The following is a 22,503-nucleotide window of genomic DNA, read 5'->3' on the forward strand; positions in this document are numbered from 1 at the left end:
TGATTCCATTGTATAAGGCCTTGATCAGGCCTCGTATGGATTATTGTGCACAGATTTGGTTGCCAGGTTTTCATGGTGATGAGGATATGTTGGAAAGGGTACAGAGAAGATTCACAAAGATAGTCAGTCGTCTTTGGAATGTGGAGTACGAGGACAGATTGAGAGGATGTAAGCTGCAGAGCCTCATGAATAGGAGGAAGGGGGGGGGGGGATATGATTGAGACATATAAGCTAGTCAGGGGTTGTTATCAGGTAGACATGGAAGAGATTTTTCATAGAATGGGAGAGGGGAGTAGAACAAGATGCCATTGCTGGAAACTGTATAAAGAGAGTGTGAGAAAAGGGGTGAGAAGAAGGTTCTTTGCATGGAGGCTGGTTGGTGAGTGGAATGCATTGCATGAGTGTGTTGTGGATGTGGACACATTGAATCAGTTTAAGACATGGTTGGACGAGCATTGTATGCAATAGTGAGTACCTCCCATGATGAGTCTCTGACTCCATGGAGGTCAAATGTTAATAATATATATATATATATATATATATATATATATATATATATATGTTTTGAACAAAATAATACTCGTTAAAATTTATAAAAAAAATTAATGAGTGCATCCCTATAGGAAGGGATATCATTCTTTTGATGTAGTTTTACTTAAAACATGCAAAGAAATTATATTGTTTTATAAAAAGTAAGTAGATATTACATCCAGCATTATTTCAAAGCCAAAATAGAACTATGAAAGTTTTGTAAAAATAAATTGACCACAGAGCTTACGGCACTATGCTGGCCGGCATTTACGAGTTGCCCTAGCACAGACCATCTTAGAAAACATGAACGCCAAGGAGTCCATATAGTCACTTTCTAATTTGGTCAATTTTTGATAAGGTTTCACTGGCCTGACAGCTGTTTCAAACTGGTTGGTTCTCTTCAGAGACCAGGTAGAAACCTTAAGAGCAAAAACTCTCTTTCGATACTAAGGGAATTGAAATGTTGGAGAGGTGCATTTTTCGTAAGCAAACTCTCTCAGTGCGTGAAAGTATTTACTAAAGTAAAGAGCCAAAAGGCTTCAGTTGGGCAATGCAAAATTTATAAAAATCAAGTGGATATTAGATCCAGCATTATTTCAAAGGCCAAATGTAGAAACCATGAAAGTTTCATAAAAATAAGTTTACCAGAGAGCTTACAGGAATACGCCCACCAGCATTTATGAGAGAAAGAGAACCAACCAGTTCAAAACTGGCTGTCAGGCCAGTGAAACCTTATTGAGAATGGACCAATATTAGAAAGCGACTATATGGACTCCTCGGTGTTTATGTTTTCTAAGGTGGTCTAGGCTAGGGCGACTCGTAAATGTCGGCAGGTGTATTCCTGTAAGCTCTCTGGTAAACTTATTTTTACGAAACTTTCATAGTTTCTATATTAGGCTTTGAAATAATGCTGGATCTAATATCCACTTGATTTTTATCAATTTTGCATCGCCAAACTGAAGCCTTTTGGCTCTTTTAAATATATTGTTTTATTTTGTTATCCAAGTGTAAGCAAACGAAGCTTGCACGTGAAACACATTCATGACAACCTTGGCATCTCTACTGGATCTGGACACTCCCACTGATGATACTTCATTAAAGGTCGAAACCAGTCTCAATAGTGTCCATCCCATAATGCACAGTATTATACACATCCAAAAGAGTGAGTCTGCTTTGAATTATGGGATGCAAAGGCAATCAATGTGAAGTCATTTTTCTTTATATACAAGTAGCCTAGTCATGAATGTATTTCGTTCAAACTTTGCTTACGTGGATGAAGGATAAAAGAATATAATTTCTTGGCAAGCTTAATCTACTAAAACAAGAGTGGCACTTAACAAATCCAGCTGGCTTGCATAAATGACATTGCCCTCACTTTCCCAATTACGTATAGGAGTTCTTACCAATTTCTTCAAAATCTTAACCACAAAAGAAATACAAATTGGCTTATAGTTTGATACCTTCATTCTACCACCACCACCACCCTTATGCAATGGCATTCTTTCCACTCTTCAGGGACTGTCCCACTGCATGAATTTCATTAAACAGGCAGGTTAAACTCCCTACCAGTCAATGTGGATGAAATAGTGACACCAAATTGCACTTCTTATCCATGTTATTCAATGGGTTTTAGAGCTTCGTATCCAAATTTATCTCGACATCTATAGATTGTGGCCAGTTGGGGGGTTAATGGCATGGTCATATATTTACATCATACCAAATATACTGTACTTTATTAAAAATCAAACTTCATTTACACCTACCTCCAAAACATCTTGTTCATTGCATTATACGCTGGACGGTTGAGTTCCACATGGAGCACTCTGGAGTGAGGGGAAGTAACTGTGAGCGTTTCATATTCATAGCGAGCAGTAAATGCCTCAGACATTGATCTAATGAATGTAATTCCAAGTACATTTTGAAATGGAGTTAGAAGCTGAAATGCTCTTGATGTAGTTTTACCTAAAAATATTTAAATACATAGATTTATATCACTTGCATACATTTATATAAGTTTGGCACAAAAAAATTAAAGAGAACTCAGCTGCAGAAATAACAAAAAGACTACTGTATTCAATAACCTATTGGCTCACTCCAAATACTAGAATACACAAAGAGGAATGTTTAGGGAAAAAGTAAAAAATTCTGTTTTATTATTATTATTACACCTGGATGCTTATGAAATCAAAAGATTCACTGCATGAAGTCATCTACATTAACCACAATGTCTATCATATTGTTGGATTCTGATTATGTAGAGATTAGAGTAATTATTATTTGCTTCAGAATCCAACATGATCTTCCATCACAAAGGCTAGACTTGTAAATATTATTTAATGTAAACAACTTATTTTACAATTTAATATTCATATAACTACCTTAATTTTGTCTAATATTTAATTATTTAATCAAAGATATATGTATGAATAATGAAAAGACTGTATTAAATATTAATAAGTTATTTTATGTATTGTTATGTCAATATTATAGGAATTTATATCTGATAAATTAACTGCGCATTAATTGAAATATAAATATTCTTTATTTATTCCTGTTTGTGAAAGTTTAACGTTATGTAATAGCTCAATTTTATTATATTTTGTTTTGTTGTCATGGAAACGTATGTAAGTGAGCGAGCACGTTTTGGAACACCACGTGAGGTTTATTGAAAAGAGTTTTAGAAAGAAATGATGTGAGCAATTTAGGGGGAAAAAGAGATATATAAGCGACGAACGCTGGAATAATTAATTAATTAGGAGAGGGGAGTATTAGAGATTTATTAGAGAAGGATTGGCATTAGGTTGGAATCGGGCATTCGGCAATCACAGTGCGATAATAGCGAGTCGGCTAGTCACTCAAGCAACTAAATAAAGTCTACAAGTTGAGAAGCAGTCAGCTAATAAGTTTCGGAATAACAAATAAAGCAACGGAAGATAGCTGAGTGACTACTGAATGACTAGCGATATTTTAGTTGAGATTTATTTTCAGGGCCGACCTTTCAAGGACACACTGAAACGTAAAGCTTAGTAAGAAGTAACTAGAGAAATAAATAGAGGCAACAGAGTTGTGTTTAATGATAGCGGTGTTTAGAATTATAGTGCCTAAAGAATTATCTGAATGCCGGAGGAATGAACATCTGTACATATAAACCCCAAGTTAAGGAATTATTGTGTATTGCCCTAATTCAAGAGTGATCAGTAGTGATTCATACAAGAACGTCTGATTATATGTATTGTGCCCGTGAATTAATTCAGTTAATGCTTAGAAGATTTATTTTAATGAGTGCTGTTTATTGTTAAAAGTGTTTGCGGTTATAAAAAGTGTTTGTGTGTATGTTGATGAAGATTATCGGTAAGATTATTCCAACCTTTAGTTTTCCTATATAGAGAAGTGTGTGAGTTTCATCCCAGAATTTCCTTATGTTAACAGTAACTATCGCGAAGATTAACTGAAGCAAAAATTTGAAAGTGTTTACTTGTAAAGCGGAGTTACTGCGATTTTATTGTATTTTGGAACTTAAGGAACTGTGAGAAGTCTGTAATATAGAAATAACAGATTTATCTTGTTAGAGTTTGTATGACTGTATTATCAGAAGAGCTGAAGTGTTTGTAGTATCTTAATTAGTGATTTGAACTCATGCGTATAAATTGTGATCCTAAAATAAATGTTTGTTTTTGTTAATCAAAAGTTGTATTTTGCCTGAATCTCGTTTACTGCACCATTCATAAAATATTCGAACCATAGTGGGAAAATTAAGTAAGTTAAATATACTCGGCCAGTATATATAATAACATCATATAAAAGAGGATAGTTGTGAGTTGGTTTTTCTTCAATTCTTGAACTAATTCAGATATAGAGTGGCGCAGTCTATAAATATAAATTTTCTCTATATTGAATTAGAAATCAACTAGCAACTTATAATTTTGTTTAAGAACATCATAGTGACTAATATGTCGGATCCAAAGTATAAATTAAGAAGTAGGATCCAACAATATCATAGCTTATATCCATATATCACCAATATCTCCATTAAATCATAAATGCTTGCCTGGCACCCTCCAAAAAACCTACTTACTCGTTTCTCACCACACTTATAAAATATCCAAAAATAGCCCTTGTTTTTTAAACCAATCTGCCCTTATTCTGACTGCTGCTGTTGTGTCAATTGTATCTCAAAAAAACATCTTGTATATGTAAAAAAAAAAGTTAGCCAAGTACATAGCATGGAGAATGCAGAAAGCTGGATGCAATTTAAAATTGACTATTTGACTGCCATTTGTTTAATATGTAGTATTGTTCCTGCTATAATGATATTACTTGAATTTCCTCATCACCAAGAAACCCTGGTGCCTAGATCTGCATGCAGTAGTCAAGATGGGGTCATATCAAAGCTTCATAAACAGGAACAATAACCTGCTCGTCAAAGCATTCTTCAGTACCCAAGTGATCTGATGAGCTGCTTTAGCCACTTTTGCTATGTGCCCCCATTTCACTAACACTCCCAGGTCTCTGGCTTCATCAATTTCCTGGAGTACAGTTCCACCAATGTGGTATACAGGTGGTAATCTTTTCATCCCAAAATGCATAACCTTACACTTTGCCACATTAAACTAATATCCATTCTCCTTTACCAGTCTATCTAAATCCTGCAAAATTTTGACATCTGTATTAACTATTGCTCTACCCAACTTTGCATCATCGGCAAACAACTGAACAGTTCCACCCGGACCCTTTCTTATATCGTTAATGAACAAATTAAACAGTAGCGGTCCAAGAACAGAACCCTGTAGCACACCACAAGCCTTCTTTTGAACTCTACTCCTGAATAAACTTCATTTCCATTCCTTTCTGGTATCTCTCTATCAACCACCCTCCTATCCATCCCCAATGTGCTCCAGTTCACTGATTAGAATTCCATGTGGTATCTTGTCAAAGAACTTTGCAATGTGCAGCAGTATCACTGTAAACCCATTACCTTTATCTATCTCAGCTATCACCATATTATAAAACATGAGCAAGTTACTGAGACATGACCTACCCTTCATAAAACCATGCTTCCCCCTCCCCCCCCTGCCCATAGAGTATCCATTTCCATTCCTGTATTTTGCTGTTGACCAACTTCTCCAATACTTTGATAACATGAATTTCTGATATGCTTTGGTTATCTCATTCCTGCAATATTACCCACCTGAATGAAATACTCCTGCAAAATGTTCACTTAGTAATTCTACTATTTTGACCGATTTGGTTACCTCCCTACCATCGGCATTCCTTAAAATAATTTTTGCCATATACATTCTTTCTTTTACTTGCAGTATATCAAAAGAACTGTTTGGGATTCTCTTTAGCCTGCATTGCTAACTTCCTTTCATAATCTGCTCTTGCCTTTCTTACCACACTAGTTATGCTTCTTGCCTTGCACTGTTCATGTGCCTGCAGGTCACCTTTCTCCTTAAATTCCCTCCACAATTGTTTCCCCCCCCCAACTCCAGCTTGATGATAATATTCATCCATTTAACTCCCACTTGATTTACTCTGACTCTAGGTATGCAGTCTGCCATTTCCTCCCTCAAACACAACTTTACCACTTCCTATGCACTATCAACATCCAGCTCTTGCAGTTTTACATGACACGGCACCAATCCAAGTAATCTCCAAAGCTTGTCATACTTACTAACCCTGTAATTCCAAATATATCCAGTCTTAAATGAAAATTCCACACATTTGGCCACTTTCCAGGTCAAGACCATATGATCACTCTCACCAACTTGATGGCAATGTGGTCATATTCGTTATAGACAAATTCTCAGAAGCAATTACTAGATTGAGCACTCTCGAACCCCTAGTATTTTCCATTACATGCTGTCTCAGGTAATTATCCCTTAGTAACTTCATAAAATCCATTTCCTTCCTCCCATGTGTCCTCTCCTCCTTCCAATCTATTTTCCCATAGTTGAAATCCCCCATAACTATTACCTGTCCTCCACTTATTGAGTCTATTTGCTGATGCATACTATCTCCATCATCTTTTCCATCCCCTGGTCTACAGTAGCATCCAACTGTATATTTTGTTCTGCTGGCCTCAATTTCCTATATCCTAGTGTTCTGCATAGAACTCGCCTATTTACTATTAATTAGAATATAATCAATCATGTTCTTGTGGATATCATCAGATGAGATCCAAGTGTACTTTTAAATATTCTTATGCTTAAATTGGTGTTGGTCATTTTCAGTCCATCTAAGCTTCCATAATTGGAGGAGTCTCTCACCACAATTACCAATTCCAAATAATCCTATTATTCTGCACATAACCGGAATCAGTGTTAACCTTGGCATTCAAATTCCTTAAGGTAAGTGTTATATCACCTTTCTTAAAACTGTCTAGTATATTTCGTAGAGAGTTAAGTGCTTTATCCATCGATCTTCTGAATCCTCATAGAAGCATAGCAACTAACCACATTTAGAGCTTTAATCCCAGTTTTAAATTTAGCACTCAGGAGCCTTGAATTAAGTTATATCCACAAAGAACATTGCTTACATTTCTATTACATAACAGTCCTACAACTTGCAGATGTTTGCTGCAATTCATATCCTAAGGATATGATCAAGTGCTACCTTTCCAAATGTCTCATTTTCACATCTATCTTAATTCTAGTAGCAAGGCTTATGTTGGTCATGCATAACTGGTAATATCTATTATATGCATAACAACGCATATAAAAGATATTAATTAAAGGCAACTTTAATGAATAACTTCAATATTTCGGCAACGTCACGTTGTCATCTTCAGGAACATAAAAATATGGTATGTGCATGCAGGCACTAACACAAGCAAATGAGGAAGAAGGCAAGAAATTAATATTGCTCCTAAAGTCCTAATGGTGCCTTCTGGCAGGCTACATTGGGCTGAAGTTCTCATAATGTAAGTCTCCCAAATTTGGGGTAGTTTCATACACCCAAATTTGTTGAGGTTTGCAACGTTTTTTTTAGAGCTGCTGATGATTCCTTGAATAATCTTTCGTACTTGAACTTACTGCGGTGTATTATTTTATTAGTTTTCTTCCAACGAATTCTATGGCATTGTCTGCCAGCTCAGAGTGGATGTACTGGTGAAACCGGATGTAGTCTTTGTGTTCTGAAATCCTGATATTTGCTGTCCTGCCTGTTTGGCCAAAGTAGGACAATTTGCAGCTGCAAGGGACCTGGTATATACCAGGTAGGTCTAGGGGAAGTGGTTGGTTTTTGGTAGAGTGGATAAGGAATGCCAACTTTTTATATGATCTATAACAAGAAGTCAGGTCATATTTTTTGAGGATATTGGTTATTTTTTCAGAGGTGCCCCGGATGTAGGGGATGGTGACAGATTTAGTGTAATTTTGTGGAGGGGGGGGGGGTTGTGGTTTATTGGTTTTAGTATTTTTTGAGGTTATAGCCATTGGCTAAGAAAGTGTTGAGGATGTGGTTTAGTTCAGTGGTTAGGGCATCGTCATCTGAGCAGATTAATGTTGCCCAGTTATATAGTGTTTTTATAACCCTGTATTAATGTGTGTGTGGGGGGGAGGGAATTGCTGGTGAATGTATCTGCCTGTATGGGTGGGTTTTCTGTAAACAGAGAAAACCAAAGGATCCATCCAGCTGGCGAGTGATTAAAGTGTCTAGGAAGGGGAGAGTGTTGTTTTCCTCTTTTTCTAAGGTGAACTGGACTCTGGGATGTTGGTTGTTTAAGTGTGTTACGAAGGAGTGGAGTATATCTGAGCCATGTGGCCAAATAGCGAACACATCATCCACATATCGAAGCCAGATAGTGGGTTTTTGTGGGGTAGAGTTTAAGGCTTTCTCTTCAAAGGTCTCCATAAAGAAGTTGGCCAAAGAGGGGGGAAGTGGTGAACCCATGGCTGTCCCCTCTATCTGTTTATAGAATTTTCCTTGCCGAATGAAATAGCCAGAGTTCATTGTGAACTGAAATAGGGCTGAGATATCGGGAGGAAATTTGGCTTGGATGAGCTCTAGGGTTTCTTTGAGTGGGACATTAGTGAATAGGGAGATGTCAAAACTGACCATTATGTCAGTATGTTGGAGTGAGAGGTTTTCTATACTGGCTTTAAAGTGGGCTGAGTTTATTTTATGTGTGATGCCAGTATAGTGTGTGAGCGTTTTGGCTAAACGTTTGGCTAATTTATATGTGGGGGAATCAATGCCATCCACTATGGGACGTAATGGCACATTTTGTTTATGTATTTTTGGGAGTCCATATAATTGGGGGGGGGGGGGTCTAGAGTTACAAGGTTTTAGTTTGTTAGTGACTTTCACAGACCAACAATCGACTTTCTTAAGGAATCTGTGAAGAGTTCTAATCTGAGAGCTGATAGGATTATATTCAATAGGGAGGTAGGTAGTACGGTCTAATACTAAAGCATTAAGCTTACCTTTGTAGTCCTTTTGATTGAGCACCACAGTGGCGTTTCCCTTAACCGCTTTGGTGATTACTATTTTTTTTGTTTTTCTTCATTTCTAGTAGAGTTGCATATTCGTTTTTGGATAAGTTGGTTTTTAAAGGATTTGCTTTGGTCAGAATGCCGGTTGCATCCAGTCTGACTTTGTTGGCGATGTGGTTAAAGGTTGCGAATCCCACATTCAATTTGGATCATGATTTCTTTGGCAGGTATTCTTTTAGGAGCTAGGGCGAAATTGTGGCCACGTGAAAGTGCAGTGAGTGCTTCAGGCTTTAAAACTATGGACGAGAAGTTGACTACCGTGTTGAGTGGTGGCTACGGTAAGGAAGTAGAATTCTTTATCAAGTTTTCGTATTTTTTCACATTCTGACTATGTATTTTTTCGAATTCTTTTGTTGCCGAAGCGCATGAGACATCATAAAGAATCGTCCAAAGATCATGACCGAGTGTATCTGAAAGCTCTTCCTCTAACACCCGTAAGGTTTTGTTTTCGTCGGCAAGGAGAACACGCGTCGCGGTTCGCCTGGGGAAGTCACTAACAAACTAAAATCTTATAACTCCAGAACCCCCCCCCCCCCCGATTATACGGACTCCCAAAAATACATAAAAAAAATGTGCCATTATGTCCCATAGTGAATGGCATCGATTCCCCACATATAAATTAGCCAAACATTTAGCCAAAACGCTCACACACTGGCAATACACCATCACACATAAAACACTCAGCCCACTTTAAAGCCAGTATAGAAAACCTCTCACTTCAACACACTGACATAACGGTCAGTTTTGACGTCTCCTCCCTATTCACTAATGTCCCACTCAAAGAAACTCTAGAGCTCAGTCAAGCCAAGTTTCCTCCCGATATCTCAGCCCTATTTCAGTTCACAATGAGCTCAGGCTATTTCGTTCGGCAAGGAAAATTCTACAAACAGATAGAGGGGACATCCATGGGTTCACCACTTTCCCCACCCTTGGCCGACTTCTTTATGGAGACCTTTAAAGAGAAAGCCTTAAACTCTGCCACACAAAAACCCACTATCTGGATTCGATATGTGGATGATGTGTTCGCTATTTGGCCACATGGCACAGATACACTCCACTCCTTCCTAACACACTTAACTAACCAACACCCTAGAGTCCAGTTTGCCTTAGAAAAAGAGGAAAACAACACCCTCCCCTTCCTAGACACTTTAATCACTCGCCAGCTTGATGGATCTTTGGTTTTCTCTGTTTACAGAAAACCCACCCATACAGGCAGATACATTCACGATCAATCCTCCCCCCACAACAATACAGGGTTATAAAAACACTATATAACTGGGCAAAATTAATCTGCTCAGATGACGATGCCCTAACCACTGAACTAAACCACATCCTCAACACTTTCTTAGCCAATGGCTATAACCCCAAAAAAATCCAAAAAATATTAAAACCAATAAACCACAACCCCCCCCGACAATAAAGATTACACTAAATCTATCACCATCCCCTACATCTGGGGCACCTCTGAAAAAATAACCAATATCCTCAAAAAATATGACCTGACTTCTTGTTATAGACCATATAAAAAGTTGGCATTCCTTATCCGCTCTACCAAAGACCAACCACTTCCACTAGACCTACCTGGTGTATACCAGGTCCCTTGCAGCTGCAAATTGTCCTACTTTGGCCAAACAGGCAGGACAGCAAATATCAGGATTTCAGAACACAAAGCTACATTCGGTTTCACCAGTACAGCCAGTCTGAGTTGTCAGACCATGCCTTAGATACCCGCCATACAATTTGTTGGAAGAAAACTAAAATAATACACCGCAGCAAGTTCAAGTACAAAAGATTATTCAAGGAATCATCCGCAGCTCTAAAAAAAACGTTGCAAACCTCAACAAATTTGGGTGTATGAAACTACCCCAAATTTGGGAGACTTATAATATGAGAACTTGAGCCCAACGGCCAAGACAACCAAATTAGCCTGCCAGAGGGCACCATTAGGACTTTAGGAACAATATTAGTTTCTTGCCTTCTTCCTCATTTGCTTGTGTTAGTGCCTGCGTGTACATACCATTTTATGTTCCTGAAGATGGCAATGTGACGTTGCTGAAATATTGAAGTTCATTAAAGTTGCCTTTAATTAATATTTTTTATATGAGTTGTTAATTCTGTAAGCTAATTACTAGTTACATATCTATCTTACTTCTTGTAGAGCAACAGGTTCCTGTTTGTATCTGTGAAATTCTTCATAAAAGACATCAAGAAAAGTCTTTGATCGGTGTCTATGTTCCATCCTTAGGGGGAAAAAAAAAAATTGTTACTAGATCTATGGAAAAATGATTTTTTGTTTGGTTAAGGGCCCAGAAAAATCAGCCCTAATTGCATGTGTGGGACAATTACCTATTTTCTAACTCTCTCTCTCTCTTTAGCTTAAGCCACATAAACCAATGGTCAACAACACATTAGTTGTCTGGTGATGGTTCCAGCAGTGAAGTCCAAGTACATGTGATCATCTCTGCTTTGAATTAGTCACCAGTTGATATTATGTATGCTGTGTATCACAGCCTACCTGAGCCAGGAAGCCAAGCAAACAAAGGAATGTACTGGTGGATTTTTTTTTTTTTTTTACAAACGCCTATTGGTGCAGCAGTGTTTATTCTGTATCCAAATTTAAAACCGTAATCAAATCTGTTTAGTTTAAATGGTCCATTTAAACTGTGTGGTGGGCAGTAGATGGTGTTGGTATAGATGATGCTGTTCATTGTAGTTGGTGGATTGAGTTATGGAGATGGAAGTTGATAGAGTTGGTACCCTCCCTTAATGAGTCTTTGGACTCTTTGGAGGTGTCGTGTAATAGTAATAATAGGAGAATAAACCAAGTAAGGATTAACTAGATGAGTAGAGATATAAAGCAAGAGCTCCAAAAAAGAAGCACTGCGCAAGGAACAAAGAAAAATGTGATCAGCACACTCAAGAGAAGTACAAAGTGCAAGCAAGAAGGGTGACTAGTATGGTAAGAAAGGCCAAATCAAATTACGAAAGAAAATTAACTAAGCAGGCCAAAGTAAATTCAAAGGAGTTTTTTCGTTAAGTAGAAATAAGAGGAAAAATGACTATGGTAGGATGATTTTAATCAATGTTAATGGTAGGAAGATTACAGAGGAAAAAAGAAATTGTTTAGTTGCTGAGTAATCTTTTGCAAAGATCAGGTGGAGATTTAGTAGTTATTGATGTGCCATGCCAGAGATGCATGTCAAAATGGAGGTAGATGAATAGGAGGTGTTAAACATATTAAACATAATGCCGACAACCAAATAATAATTACAAATTCTGAAGATCAGAAAGCTATTTTAGATCTAAATGAGATATCCAAAGATTATGGTATGATAATATCAACAGAAAAATCAAAAACTATGGCCTTTAAAGGACAAGATCCAGCAAGAACTAAAATAGTAATAGATAACAAGATCTTAGAACAGGTGAATTCATTTAACTACTTAGGATGTATGATCACATATGAAAATGACAAAGATATAAACGTAAAAATTGCAAAATATTTAAAAATAACAGGTGTAATTAACTCTACATTTAAACCAAACCTAGTTCAAAAACAAACCAGACTAGAAGTATACAATACATTAGCCCTACCAGTCTTAATGTCCAGTCTTAATGTATGGAAACTAAATCTGGACAATAAAACAAAAAGACAAACAAAGATTAATAACAGCAGAAATGAAGTTTATGAGTAAAACTGCAAAGTATACCCTATTTGATCACAAAAGAAACAAAGAAATTATTAAAGAATTAAACCAAGAACCAGTAATAGAAAAAATTAAAAAATATAAACATAAATGGATGGAACACGTTCAAAGAATGAAAACAGAAAGATTACCAATACAAGCCTTCAAGTACAAGCCATTAGGAAAAAGAAAACCAGGACGTCCTCTTAAACGATGACTTCTAAGGCCAGAACATGCCATGCTAGGCCTAAATCCTTGATACGCATGATGATGAAACATATTGAAAAATATCAATGTGAATATAGCAGTGAGATTGGATGGTAAGTCAGCCCATGTACTATGTGCAAGAGAATTGTCATTGCCTCTGATGAAGTTGTTCAATCAGTCTTAGCAAGGGAATGAAAACAGGGTAAAATAGTTTCATCACATAAAGGTGGCTCCAAGACAGATGGGCATACTACAGATCAATTGGTATATCAGGAGTGGATGTTAACATATTGGAAAAGTTGGTTAAAGGTAAAATCCAAAAGTGGGTAGGTGGATAGAGATGAGATCTTCTACAGTGGACAGCATGGCTTTCTGAAAGGTAGGTCCTGCCTCAGTAATTTATTCACATTTTATAATAAAAGTGACAATGGAATAGCATAAAGGAAATGGCTACATCATGATACTGTTGGACTTTGCAAAGGCATCTGACAGAATACCACATGGAAAACTATTACAAAATTAGAGCAAATGGGAATGGATATGAATCTAGTAGCAAGAATGGGGGGAGTGATTGGCAGACAGACACCAGAGAGTAGTATACAGTGGAGTGAAATCTAGGAAGAATGATGGCAACTAGTGAAGTACCTCAGGGTTCTGTACTAGGGCCACTTTAATTTGTATATCAATGATACAGGGAAAGATTTAAGGGGGGATTCAGTTGTTTGATGCAAAACTGAGTTCGGCAAGAGTTGATAAAGGTGATATAGATATAATGCAGGATGATTAAATAAACTGACATTGTAAGCAAAGGATAATAATTATCAATTTAATGTTGCAAAATGTAAGGTTATGCACTTTGAGTTGAAAATTTTGCATATTGTGTATCACACTGATGGTACTGGATTGTAGGAAATTGATGAGGATAGGGATACTGGGAATAATGGTGGACTGAGAGTTGAAGTTCAGAGGGCATGTTGGAAAAGTTGGTAAAATAGCTCAATGAATTATTGAAAACATGCTAACAAGTAAAAACAGGGAGGTTATTATCCCTCTTTATAAGGCTATGAGTCAGCTACATCTTGACCACTGTGCATAGATTTGGTCACCTGGGTTTCTTGGTGATCAGAAGGTGGTAGAGAAGATTGAGATCAGTGACCAAGCTGGTGACAGTTGTGGAATGCTCCCTGTGAGTATAGGTTGAAGGTGTGTGAATTACCAAGTTTAAATGATAGGCAGAAAAGATGGGATATGAAACTTATAAGATATTGAAAGGAGTTTTATAAAACTGGCACAGAGGAAATTTTTCAATATATGACAAATAGAACTAGGAGTCATCTGCAGAAGTTGTGTAAGAGTGGTAAGGGTGTGCAGACTAGATTTTTTGCATGGAGAGTGATGAATGAGTAGAATACATTGCCAGAATTAGTTGTGCACACCCTGATAGTGAATGAGTTTAAGGAAAGGTATGATACTTCTTGTGTGTATAAATGTTAGTATGGGTCTCCCACAATGAGTCTCCAGACTATGGAGATACCATATAACAACAATATCTCTGTTTTAACTTTTTCCATGTGTCCAAATGATGGAAAAATTCATCTCGGTTTTCATTATTTATTTATTATTTATTTGTTTTTGATCACTGTTAATGCAACAAGTAGAATTAGAGTACAGCAAATGAGAAATGTAATAACATTTGTAAACATTTTAGATTAAAATTCTGAATTTCTGTAGTGTTTTTTTTTTCCCCAGTGAGGTGTTTCTCTTCCAAAAACCGCTTTATTGCAAATAATAAATTTCACCACTTTTTGTTAACTTTAATTTTAAAAAATCTATTTAAAAAAAAAGCTTAAGTGGTTTTTAGCAAAATGTCATTTTGCTCAATATATTTGCCACCCAAGCGTTTCAAGCAAATTTGAGCGCGGTTAGTAGTTGGAAGGGGATAAATCGTTCGAAGTTGTTGCCACACTCTCCCTTGATGGGTCTTTGGACTCCCTGGAGGCGTTACATAATAATAACGCCAGACACAAGACATTGCTGACTATAAGGGTGAAGCAAAATACTTTTATAATCCCTGCTATCTGATAAGATTATTGTGTGAGGAAACATTTATGAGCTAAGTGCTCTGGATGAGTGGGTGCGATTTAAAGATCTTCATTTGGAAGTAGGATGGCCTTGGGTTTCCTATATTTGGAGAAGTCTGTTTCATCATAATTTGATGCTTGTTGCACTAATTCATTTGGATGTGAAGAGGATGCTGAGAAGAACTTTACTGCCGAAGACTGCAGGAAAGAGTAGATGTAGGGGATATTTGTATCCCGGTGGAGTTGGACATTTCTGACATACCATGGTGTGTTTAAGATCATGCGGAGACATTTGTTTTGCACTCTCTATAGTTTGAGGATATTTGTACTTGAGGTGTGGCTCCAGGCTGGGGACGAATAAGTAATAATGGGTCGAATCATCAACTGATAAAGGAGCAGTTTTATTTTATCCAGCTTGCTATTCCTATTGATAAGAGGGTAAAGCTCTGCAATGACTCTTGATGCTTTTGTACATGAGGCTTTTATATGTGGACTGAAGGTTAGTTTTCTGTCCAGCAGTACACCCAGATATTTGGCTTCTGCTTTCCAGGGAATCTTGATATTAAATAGGAAGATGCCATCTTTGGGAGATAGTTTTTAGTGAAGAGAATGGCGAGGGTTTACTTGCAATCTACATTCGAGAACCAGTGCTCTAATTTCAGCAGGTTTTTTTGCAGTTTCTTGGTGACAAGGTGCGGTTTAATAGATCTGGTTAGTATAGCTGTGTCGTCTGCGTATAGGGCAATGATGGATGACATTAGATTGTGCGGAATGTCCGCCATGTAAATCGTGAAAATTATCGGTGCCAGTAGGGACCCTTGAGGCACTCCTGCCAGGATTCGTCGCTGGTAGATAATATATCATTCAGTTTGACTTGCATTCGTCTGCCACTAAGAAATGATTTTATAATTTGGACTAGATCTAATGGAATGCCAGCTAAAATCAACTTGTATAATAGCCCAAAGTGCCATAATTTGTCGAACGCCTTTTCTAAGTCAAGAAAAACTGCTCCAGTGTACTGGTGCCAATTGTAACTTGTGGTAATGAACTCTATTAATCTATGGATTTGTTGGGTGGTACTGTGAAACTGGCAAAAACCAAACTGTTCTGAAGGAAGGATGTTTAATTTTTTTACTGAAAGCTGAATTCTGGAAAGGATAGCTTTTTCTGCTACTTTGCCCAAATTAGAATTCAGACTTATGGGACGATAACTGTGAGGCTGCTGAGGATCCTTGCCAGGCTTGTATATATGAACTATGTCTGCCAACTTCCATGCAGAGGGAAAGTACTTAAACCTGAACATAGCATTTATTATTGTTGTAAGCTGTACGATGGCCTTTCGGGGTAGCAGTTTAATAACTTTGTTGGATATGCCATCAGGTCCTGGAGCTTTTTTATTCTTTAAGTTCTTTATAATATCATAAATTTCAGCTAGGGAAGTAGGTGCGAGTTGGCTGGTACAGGTATCAGGCCGTTTTAACGTGTCTGATGTGACGGTGGACTTTAAATATGATTGAAATTTAGATTTTTGTATGAAGGGCTACACTGTTGTTTTGTGATGTTTTGCGTTTAAATCTCTGGCGATAATAACCGGTAGTTTAACGCTGAGGATAGCATCCAGATCTGTGGTCAGCAATGTTTTTGATGGTGGGTTATAAGCAGCATAGATTTTTATGTTTCCGACAGAGTTTGTGATGACACTGATACCTGTGACTTCGAGATTAGTGGTTGTAGAAATAGCTATAGCATGATGGTTGATGTGATTTTTGATGAGGATGGCTGTACCAACACCTCTATAATCCAACCTATCATTCCTGTAAAGTTGATATCCTTTGAATTTAGGATTGTCAATATCCTAAATTCAAAGGATGTCAATGTAATATATCCGGATTATATCTGTGATTGAATTCCTGTACTTCTAGTATTTTATTTTTAAGGCCATTGGCATTCCATGCAATAATCATTAGAGAATCTGGGGAAAATTTTTTCCTATGCATTGGAGAGTGCAGATAAAATGGACTGTCTGCTGCAAGTAACTTTTTGTAGTGCTTAGTGATGGATTTGCATTACTGAAATCCTGTAACATATTTACAAGAGAAGAGGTGATGATGGCTGTTATATTTGAATGTGGATTTGGCATATTCTGATCATGGACTGCTTTTTTGGGACGGGCCACGTCAGCATATGTTCTTGTTTGGTGTTGAAGATTTATTTTCTTGGGGTGCTCAGTTGATTGTGGGTGAGCACCTGTCATCTTTGTTCAAATTAACAGGAGCCTGATGAACTTGAGCTTCTGGGGTTCTTGTTTCTGATAATGAAATGGATTGACTGATTAACTCAGTTTGCCTGTTTTTTGGGTGGCAAATGCACCCTCTGTAATTTGCGGGGTGGGGGCCACCACAATTAGCGCTCTCAGCCGGTGTGGTTTTTGGCTTGGAGCAGTATGTGTGGGGTGGGTGTCACCACATTTTAAACATCTGTATTGAGCTTTGCACAACTTCTGGGCATGACTGAATTTTTGGCATCTATGGCACTGCCCAGAAGAGGCCCTCTTCCTAAGTGGCTCCGGTGAGACCTTAAACCCACAGATTGTCTTCAAGTTATAAATATTTTTATAGATATTGTGCATTTCTACGAATACCAGAGGCATAGGGGTCTTGTTTAATCTGTACATTCTGCTGACCTTTATAGGTGGCAGATCTTGCATGTTGAGGTCAGCACCTATTTCAGCTGTTCCAATGTCTTCTGATACTCCTCTGAGTACCACTTTTAAATTTTTCTCTGAGGTAAGTGTGAAGGTATGGTATTGTATACCTCTTACATCCAACTCCTTGGTTAAATTTCTATAGTCAGTCACTGTAGTGGGCTGAATTTTGATGCCCTCCTCTGTGTTCTTGGCAGTGGAGTAATTTATCTGCAGGTTGGTCATGGTGGTTCTTAAAACTGTCCATCTCTGCTTTTCCCTAAGAATGACTGGAGGCACCTTTTCATTGGTGGAGGCAGAAGAATCTGTGTTGGGGGTCATCTTCATCCATGCCATTTTTGTTTGTTGACTCCGAGGCGAGAGTTTTGCATTTTTTGCACTCGTGCGTCTCTCCTTGATCTGAATGAGTATAGTCTGAGATTACTAGATTTAATTTTTCCTCCATTTGAGGAGCGTCTTCATTTTGATCTTCATCAGTAAAGAGTAAAAATTTAGGAAGCCGGGCCATTCAAGCTCGAACTTCTTAAGGAGTTTCTTTATGAAGCTGAATGCCAGTCCTTTATCTAGAGAGTCTATAATGATGTCAGGATCTATCATGTTAGATGGCCATTTTAGCTTAAACTTCCTTAAAAGTTTATTTACTACAATTAACGCTGGTTCTTCATCCAGAGAATCTGTGGGGGCGTCCAAATCTAACACATTCATCATTGACGATTTGCGTATGAACGCAAGTAATTTCTGCAAATATTTGGATCTGAAGTAAATGTGCTAACAATGGCGATTCTATCGACTGTTAGGCCTAACGAATCGCCCTCGTTGCAATTACAGTCCACTTTCCTGTGCTGCTGTTCTTAAATACAGTATAATCCGTAATTTAATAACTTTAATCACGTCTCTGCTAGTTAATCTAGCAGCTACACTACAAAACCAAAGTTTCTCATATTTGGAACTGAAAAAATCCTAAATCACATCTCTCGAGCCAAGGTAAAGTATTCCTGTCATAATAATAACGTTTACGTCTGATTTTATTATTACACGAACCTCCACGGTATTACTGGATTCATCGCGGAAGGTCACTACACAACTTCGTATGGCAGCTCTCCATTAATTTACGCAATGTATTTGTGTGTGTTCTCTGACAGGTTTGCGATTTTGTAAACACCTACGTGTTTTACATTCAACACGAAAAATGAGCGCATTTCTTCGAAAACATCTGCCGGATGTATAAATTTGCAACATATGTAGATCACACAAGGTATATTTTATAGTTGCTTAATGCTTCAATCGCGAATGGTAAAAATGAAAGGCTGTTTGCTTTCACCAATTGTTCAATATTTACAAATCCACGGCTATTAGTCTTTTAATCAGAAGATAGAGTTGCATATCTAAATAAACAGACAGCGGTACACAGGAAAACTAGCTACGCACGTCTTCGTTTGAACTGGGAATAGGCCACGGAATACTTGGTCAGCGGTTTCAGTCTGCTGATGGTGATGTAGAATGACTAGTTTACGGTTTCAATTTGAAAACGTCATGATCTATATTTGATGAAAAACACTATGGGGTAAAGCAACGTAGTTGTAAATCTAAGAGAGAAGTCATATGACACCATTAATATAGAAGATATTCTTCAACAAGCAAGCAGAATTATAGTACAGCAAATGAAAAGTGAAGCACTGTTTTAGCATAACACTTGTAAATATTTCAGATAAAAATTCTAAATTTCTCAGGTTTCTTTTCCCAGTTCACCTGGAAGTCGTTCATTGAAATATTTGCTCTTGAAAATTAGTGATAACTGATAACTTCTATGGCTTGATGGATTTCAATCCCATGGATTCCGATCCCTTCATCGCTAAGAAATAGTTCTGTATGAAAGATTAACGAGCACTTGGCTCACCCTATTTAGGGCAGTGCGGAAGCGCCTGAGCCGAAAGGCAGAGCAGCTTTCGGGCGCTTAGAAAACTCCTGAATGAGTTGCTTGGAATGAAAAGCTGCTTAGGTGAATAAGTAGTGTTACGGAGCAATGTGGAAATATCTGGGATATCAGCATCGAGATGTAGGAGAGCATGTCATTTGTTGATCATGGAGAAGATGACTTGGGTATTCCTGAGGAATTTCTTAGTGTCGGCTTGGCTGGAGTTCATGTTGCTAAAGGCCGTTAGCATCTCCCCTAGTGAGGCAGCAAGAATCAGTGCAGAGTTTTGGCTGTAAGCTGTCGAGGCTCCGGGTAAAATCCGCGGAAAGACCGCAGAAGCGTATGCTTTATCGGCGCGAACACCCCGCACTGTGATTTCCGGCGAAGGTTTCGTGACTTGGATCTGATGGGCGGAGCTAACGCCGCTCTTGTCTTCCGTAGGTTAGAAGAGTGGATTGAGCAGCTTTTATAATTGGCTGGATGGGGGCCGCCACAATTCGCACATTTAGCAGGTGTAGACCGTGATTTTGTGCAAGTGTGCGAGAGATGGCTGTCACCACACTTTACGCACTTGTAATCTGCTTTACATAACTTTTGTGCATGCCCAAATTTTTGGCAGCGATGGCATTGACCGGCGGAAGCCTTTCTTCTGAGTCGTTCGGTCTTGATGACTAAGTTGCAGACAATCTTAAGGTCGTAAATTTCTCTGTGGTCTTTACTGATCTTCACTAAGACCAGAGGCATGGGGCGCTTGTCTGTGCGATATCTTAATTGGTTCAAGGCCTTGTGATCTGAGGTCAGTAGCTATTTCATCAGCTGTTATGGTTTCTGCCAGGCCTCTGATGACTACCTTAAGGTTTTTTTCACTTTTAAGTTGGTAAGTGTGATAGGGAACTTTCTGTTCATCCGTAAGTCTGGTGAGCTGGCGGTTGCTCCTTCGGGCTGTATGCGGACTCCATCGTCGGTGTTTTTGGCTGATGAGAACTTGATGTTAGTGTTCTTCATCATCTCTGCAAGTGACGACCATTTTTCCTTAGGTGTCAAGATTACTGGTGGAATCTTCTCTTTGGGCTGTGTCAATGTATCTGACTCTGTTCTTTCAGCAGATAGTGCTGATGTGCCCATTGGAGCTGTAGGTTCCAAGGTCTGAGGTACTATTTCAGGATCTGCTGTGGGGAACTTTTTCTTTCTCTTCTTCCTTCTGACCTCCTGAAAGCCACTGGAATCTGAAATAGAGATGTCGTCAGTTGTTGTTGCTGGCTCGCTAGCGTTGTCATGTGAAGAGGGAGGAAGTTCAGAGGGCTGGGGGTCCTCTATCACCACTTCAATGACCTGGTGTTTTCCGACTTTATCGAGCCATTTTGTGTTTAGGATGTTGCCTAAATGCCTGAAAAGTGCCAAAAGTTCTTTAAAACTGAGATCATCAAAAGGCAAATCCATGTCAAGGAACAGGAGAGGGCGAGAAAAAAAAAAAAAAAAATTGCGTGAACGAAAACAAGTCTTACCTGCTCTGCCGAACGAGCACGTTGCTGATGCTGCGGAGAAAAGCACACTATCGGTCCTAGATCAAGATGGCATAATCACCGCCAGACATCTTTACGGTACAATCTTATCTAATCGAGGTAATCAATGCTCACCGACGAGAGATCACTGGTAATTGAGTCAAGATCAATCATCAACCCGGATCTAAGATAATCTTGAAAATTAGTGAAATAGTTCCATTGCATAAAATAGGCTCCAAAAGTGATGTAGCAAATTACCGACCAATCAGCATATCAGGAGTTGTCAAGTTACTGGAGAAGTTGGTCAGTTCAGTTTCGAATAGGTTGCCATGATCGTAAATGAGTTTAAAGCAAAGTATGGTAGTTACTGCGCGAATGTTGGACAGTGATGAGTCTAAGGAACCCCATGGAGTAGCCCACAATAATAATATAGAATTTGAAAGGAAAAAAAAAAAAAGAAAAAAAAACCCTAATCCGTTACGATCGTGACTTGCCGATATTGCAGTAATAAAAAGGTGGTGAGACAGAAATAATTATCTAGTGAAATTCTTAGAAACCAACCAGCTGCAAATGCATCCTCACAGGTTGTTAAAAGATGGTGTTTACCACAAATCATTCGAATAATCAGCAATATACGGCGATAGAAGCATAATTTAAAAATTTACAGCGAGAAAATGTTCATGGAATTTAAGCTGATAACCAGCGCGGGTTTTCAGTTTGAACACCTTGAAGTGGGTGGGGGGGGGGGTCTTCTGATAGGACACACACACAATAGCTTAACCCTATTTTGCTAATAAGTAGCCATGCTAAGGAAATTTTTGATATGATCTCTCTGATTATATAGACGACACAAAAGTACACATGATAATTAACTGGTTTAGATACGCTAAATGACTATAGGATCTACAGCCAAACATTGCACAGAAAATGGGTTAGTCATTGTATTTCATATCGTCGACATTGTTCGAGGAGAAGATGGAACAGTGCTTCATATTTTTTTTTAATACTAAGGGATAAAAAAAAAAACTCATCTGCTGAGGAATGAAATCCTTATTTATAAGTGTTTCACGAATGTTTAATAAAAATTTAATTTCAATGCCATGTTGAAAAGCTAATTTCGTTGAATTTTTTTTTTTTAAATAAACATTATGTACTCAAGCTGCATTCAGTGTACAGTATTACTATACAGAAACGTGGTATTGTGTGCAGAAATGACGTTCAAATCTTAATCTTCCACTAATTTTACCTGTTGCCCAAGGTAAGATCTCATTTTTTCGGTTTTGGGATTGCTGCCAAGCGCTTCTCTTTCAAACATTTTAATTGCGATAGTTCTTCACTAAAGAGATGTGAATGAAATAAGAAACAAAGTCACGAAATGCACT

At 38.0% G+C, this 22,503-nt stretch overlaps 1 protein-coding gene across 1 annotated transcript in view; it reads right to left on the minus strand.

Annotated features, from left to right (window-relative positions):
• LOC150102181 (delta(3,5)-Delta(2,4)-dienoyl-CoA isomerase, mitochondrial-like) overlaps positions 1 to 22,503 on the minus strand; it is a 181,592-nt gene that overhangs the window by 98,308 nt on the left and 60,781 nt on the right. Inside the window, exon 2 of the mRNA XM_090399792.1 lies at positions 2,295 to 2,493. Coding sequence (XP_090255918.1) covers positions 2,295 to 2,493 — 199 coding nt within the window. The remainder of the gene's footprint in view (positions 1 to 2,294; positions 2,494 to 22,503) is intronic.

The sequence above is a fragment of the Typopeltis vanoorti genome, chromosome 10, assembly GCF_054136105.1.
Source record: "Typopeltis vanoorti isolate ZY-2024b chromosome 10, IOZ_Tvanoo_1.0, whole genome shotgun sequence".
NCBI classification, from domain to species: domain Eukaryota; kingdom Metazoa; phylum Arthropoda; class Arachnida; order Uropygi; family Thelyphonidae; genus Typopeltis; species Typopeltis vanoorti.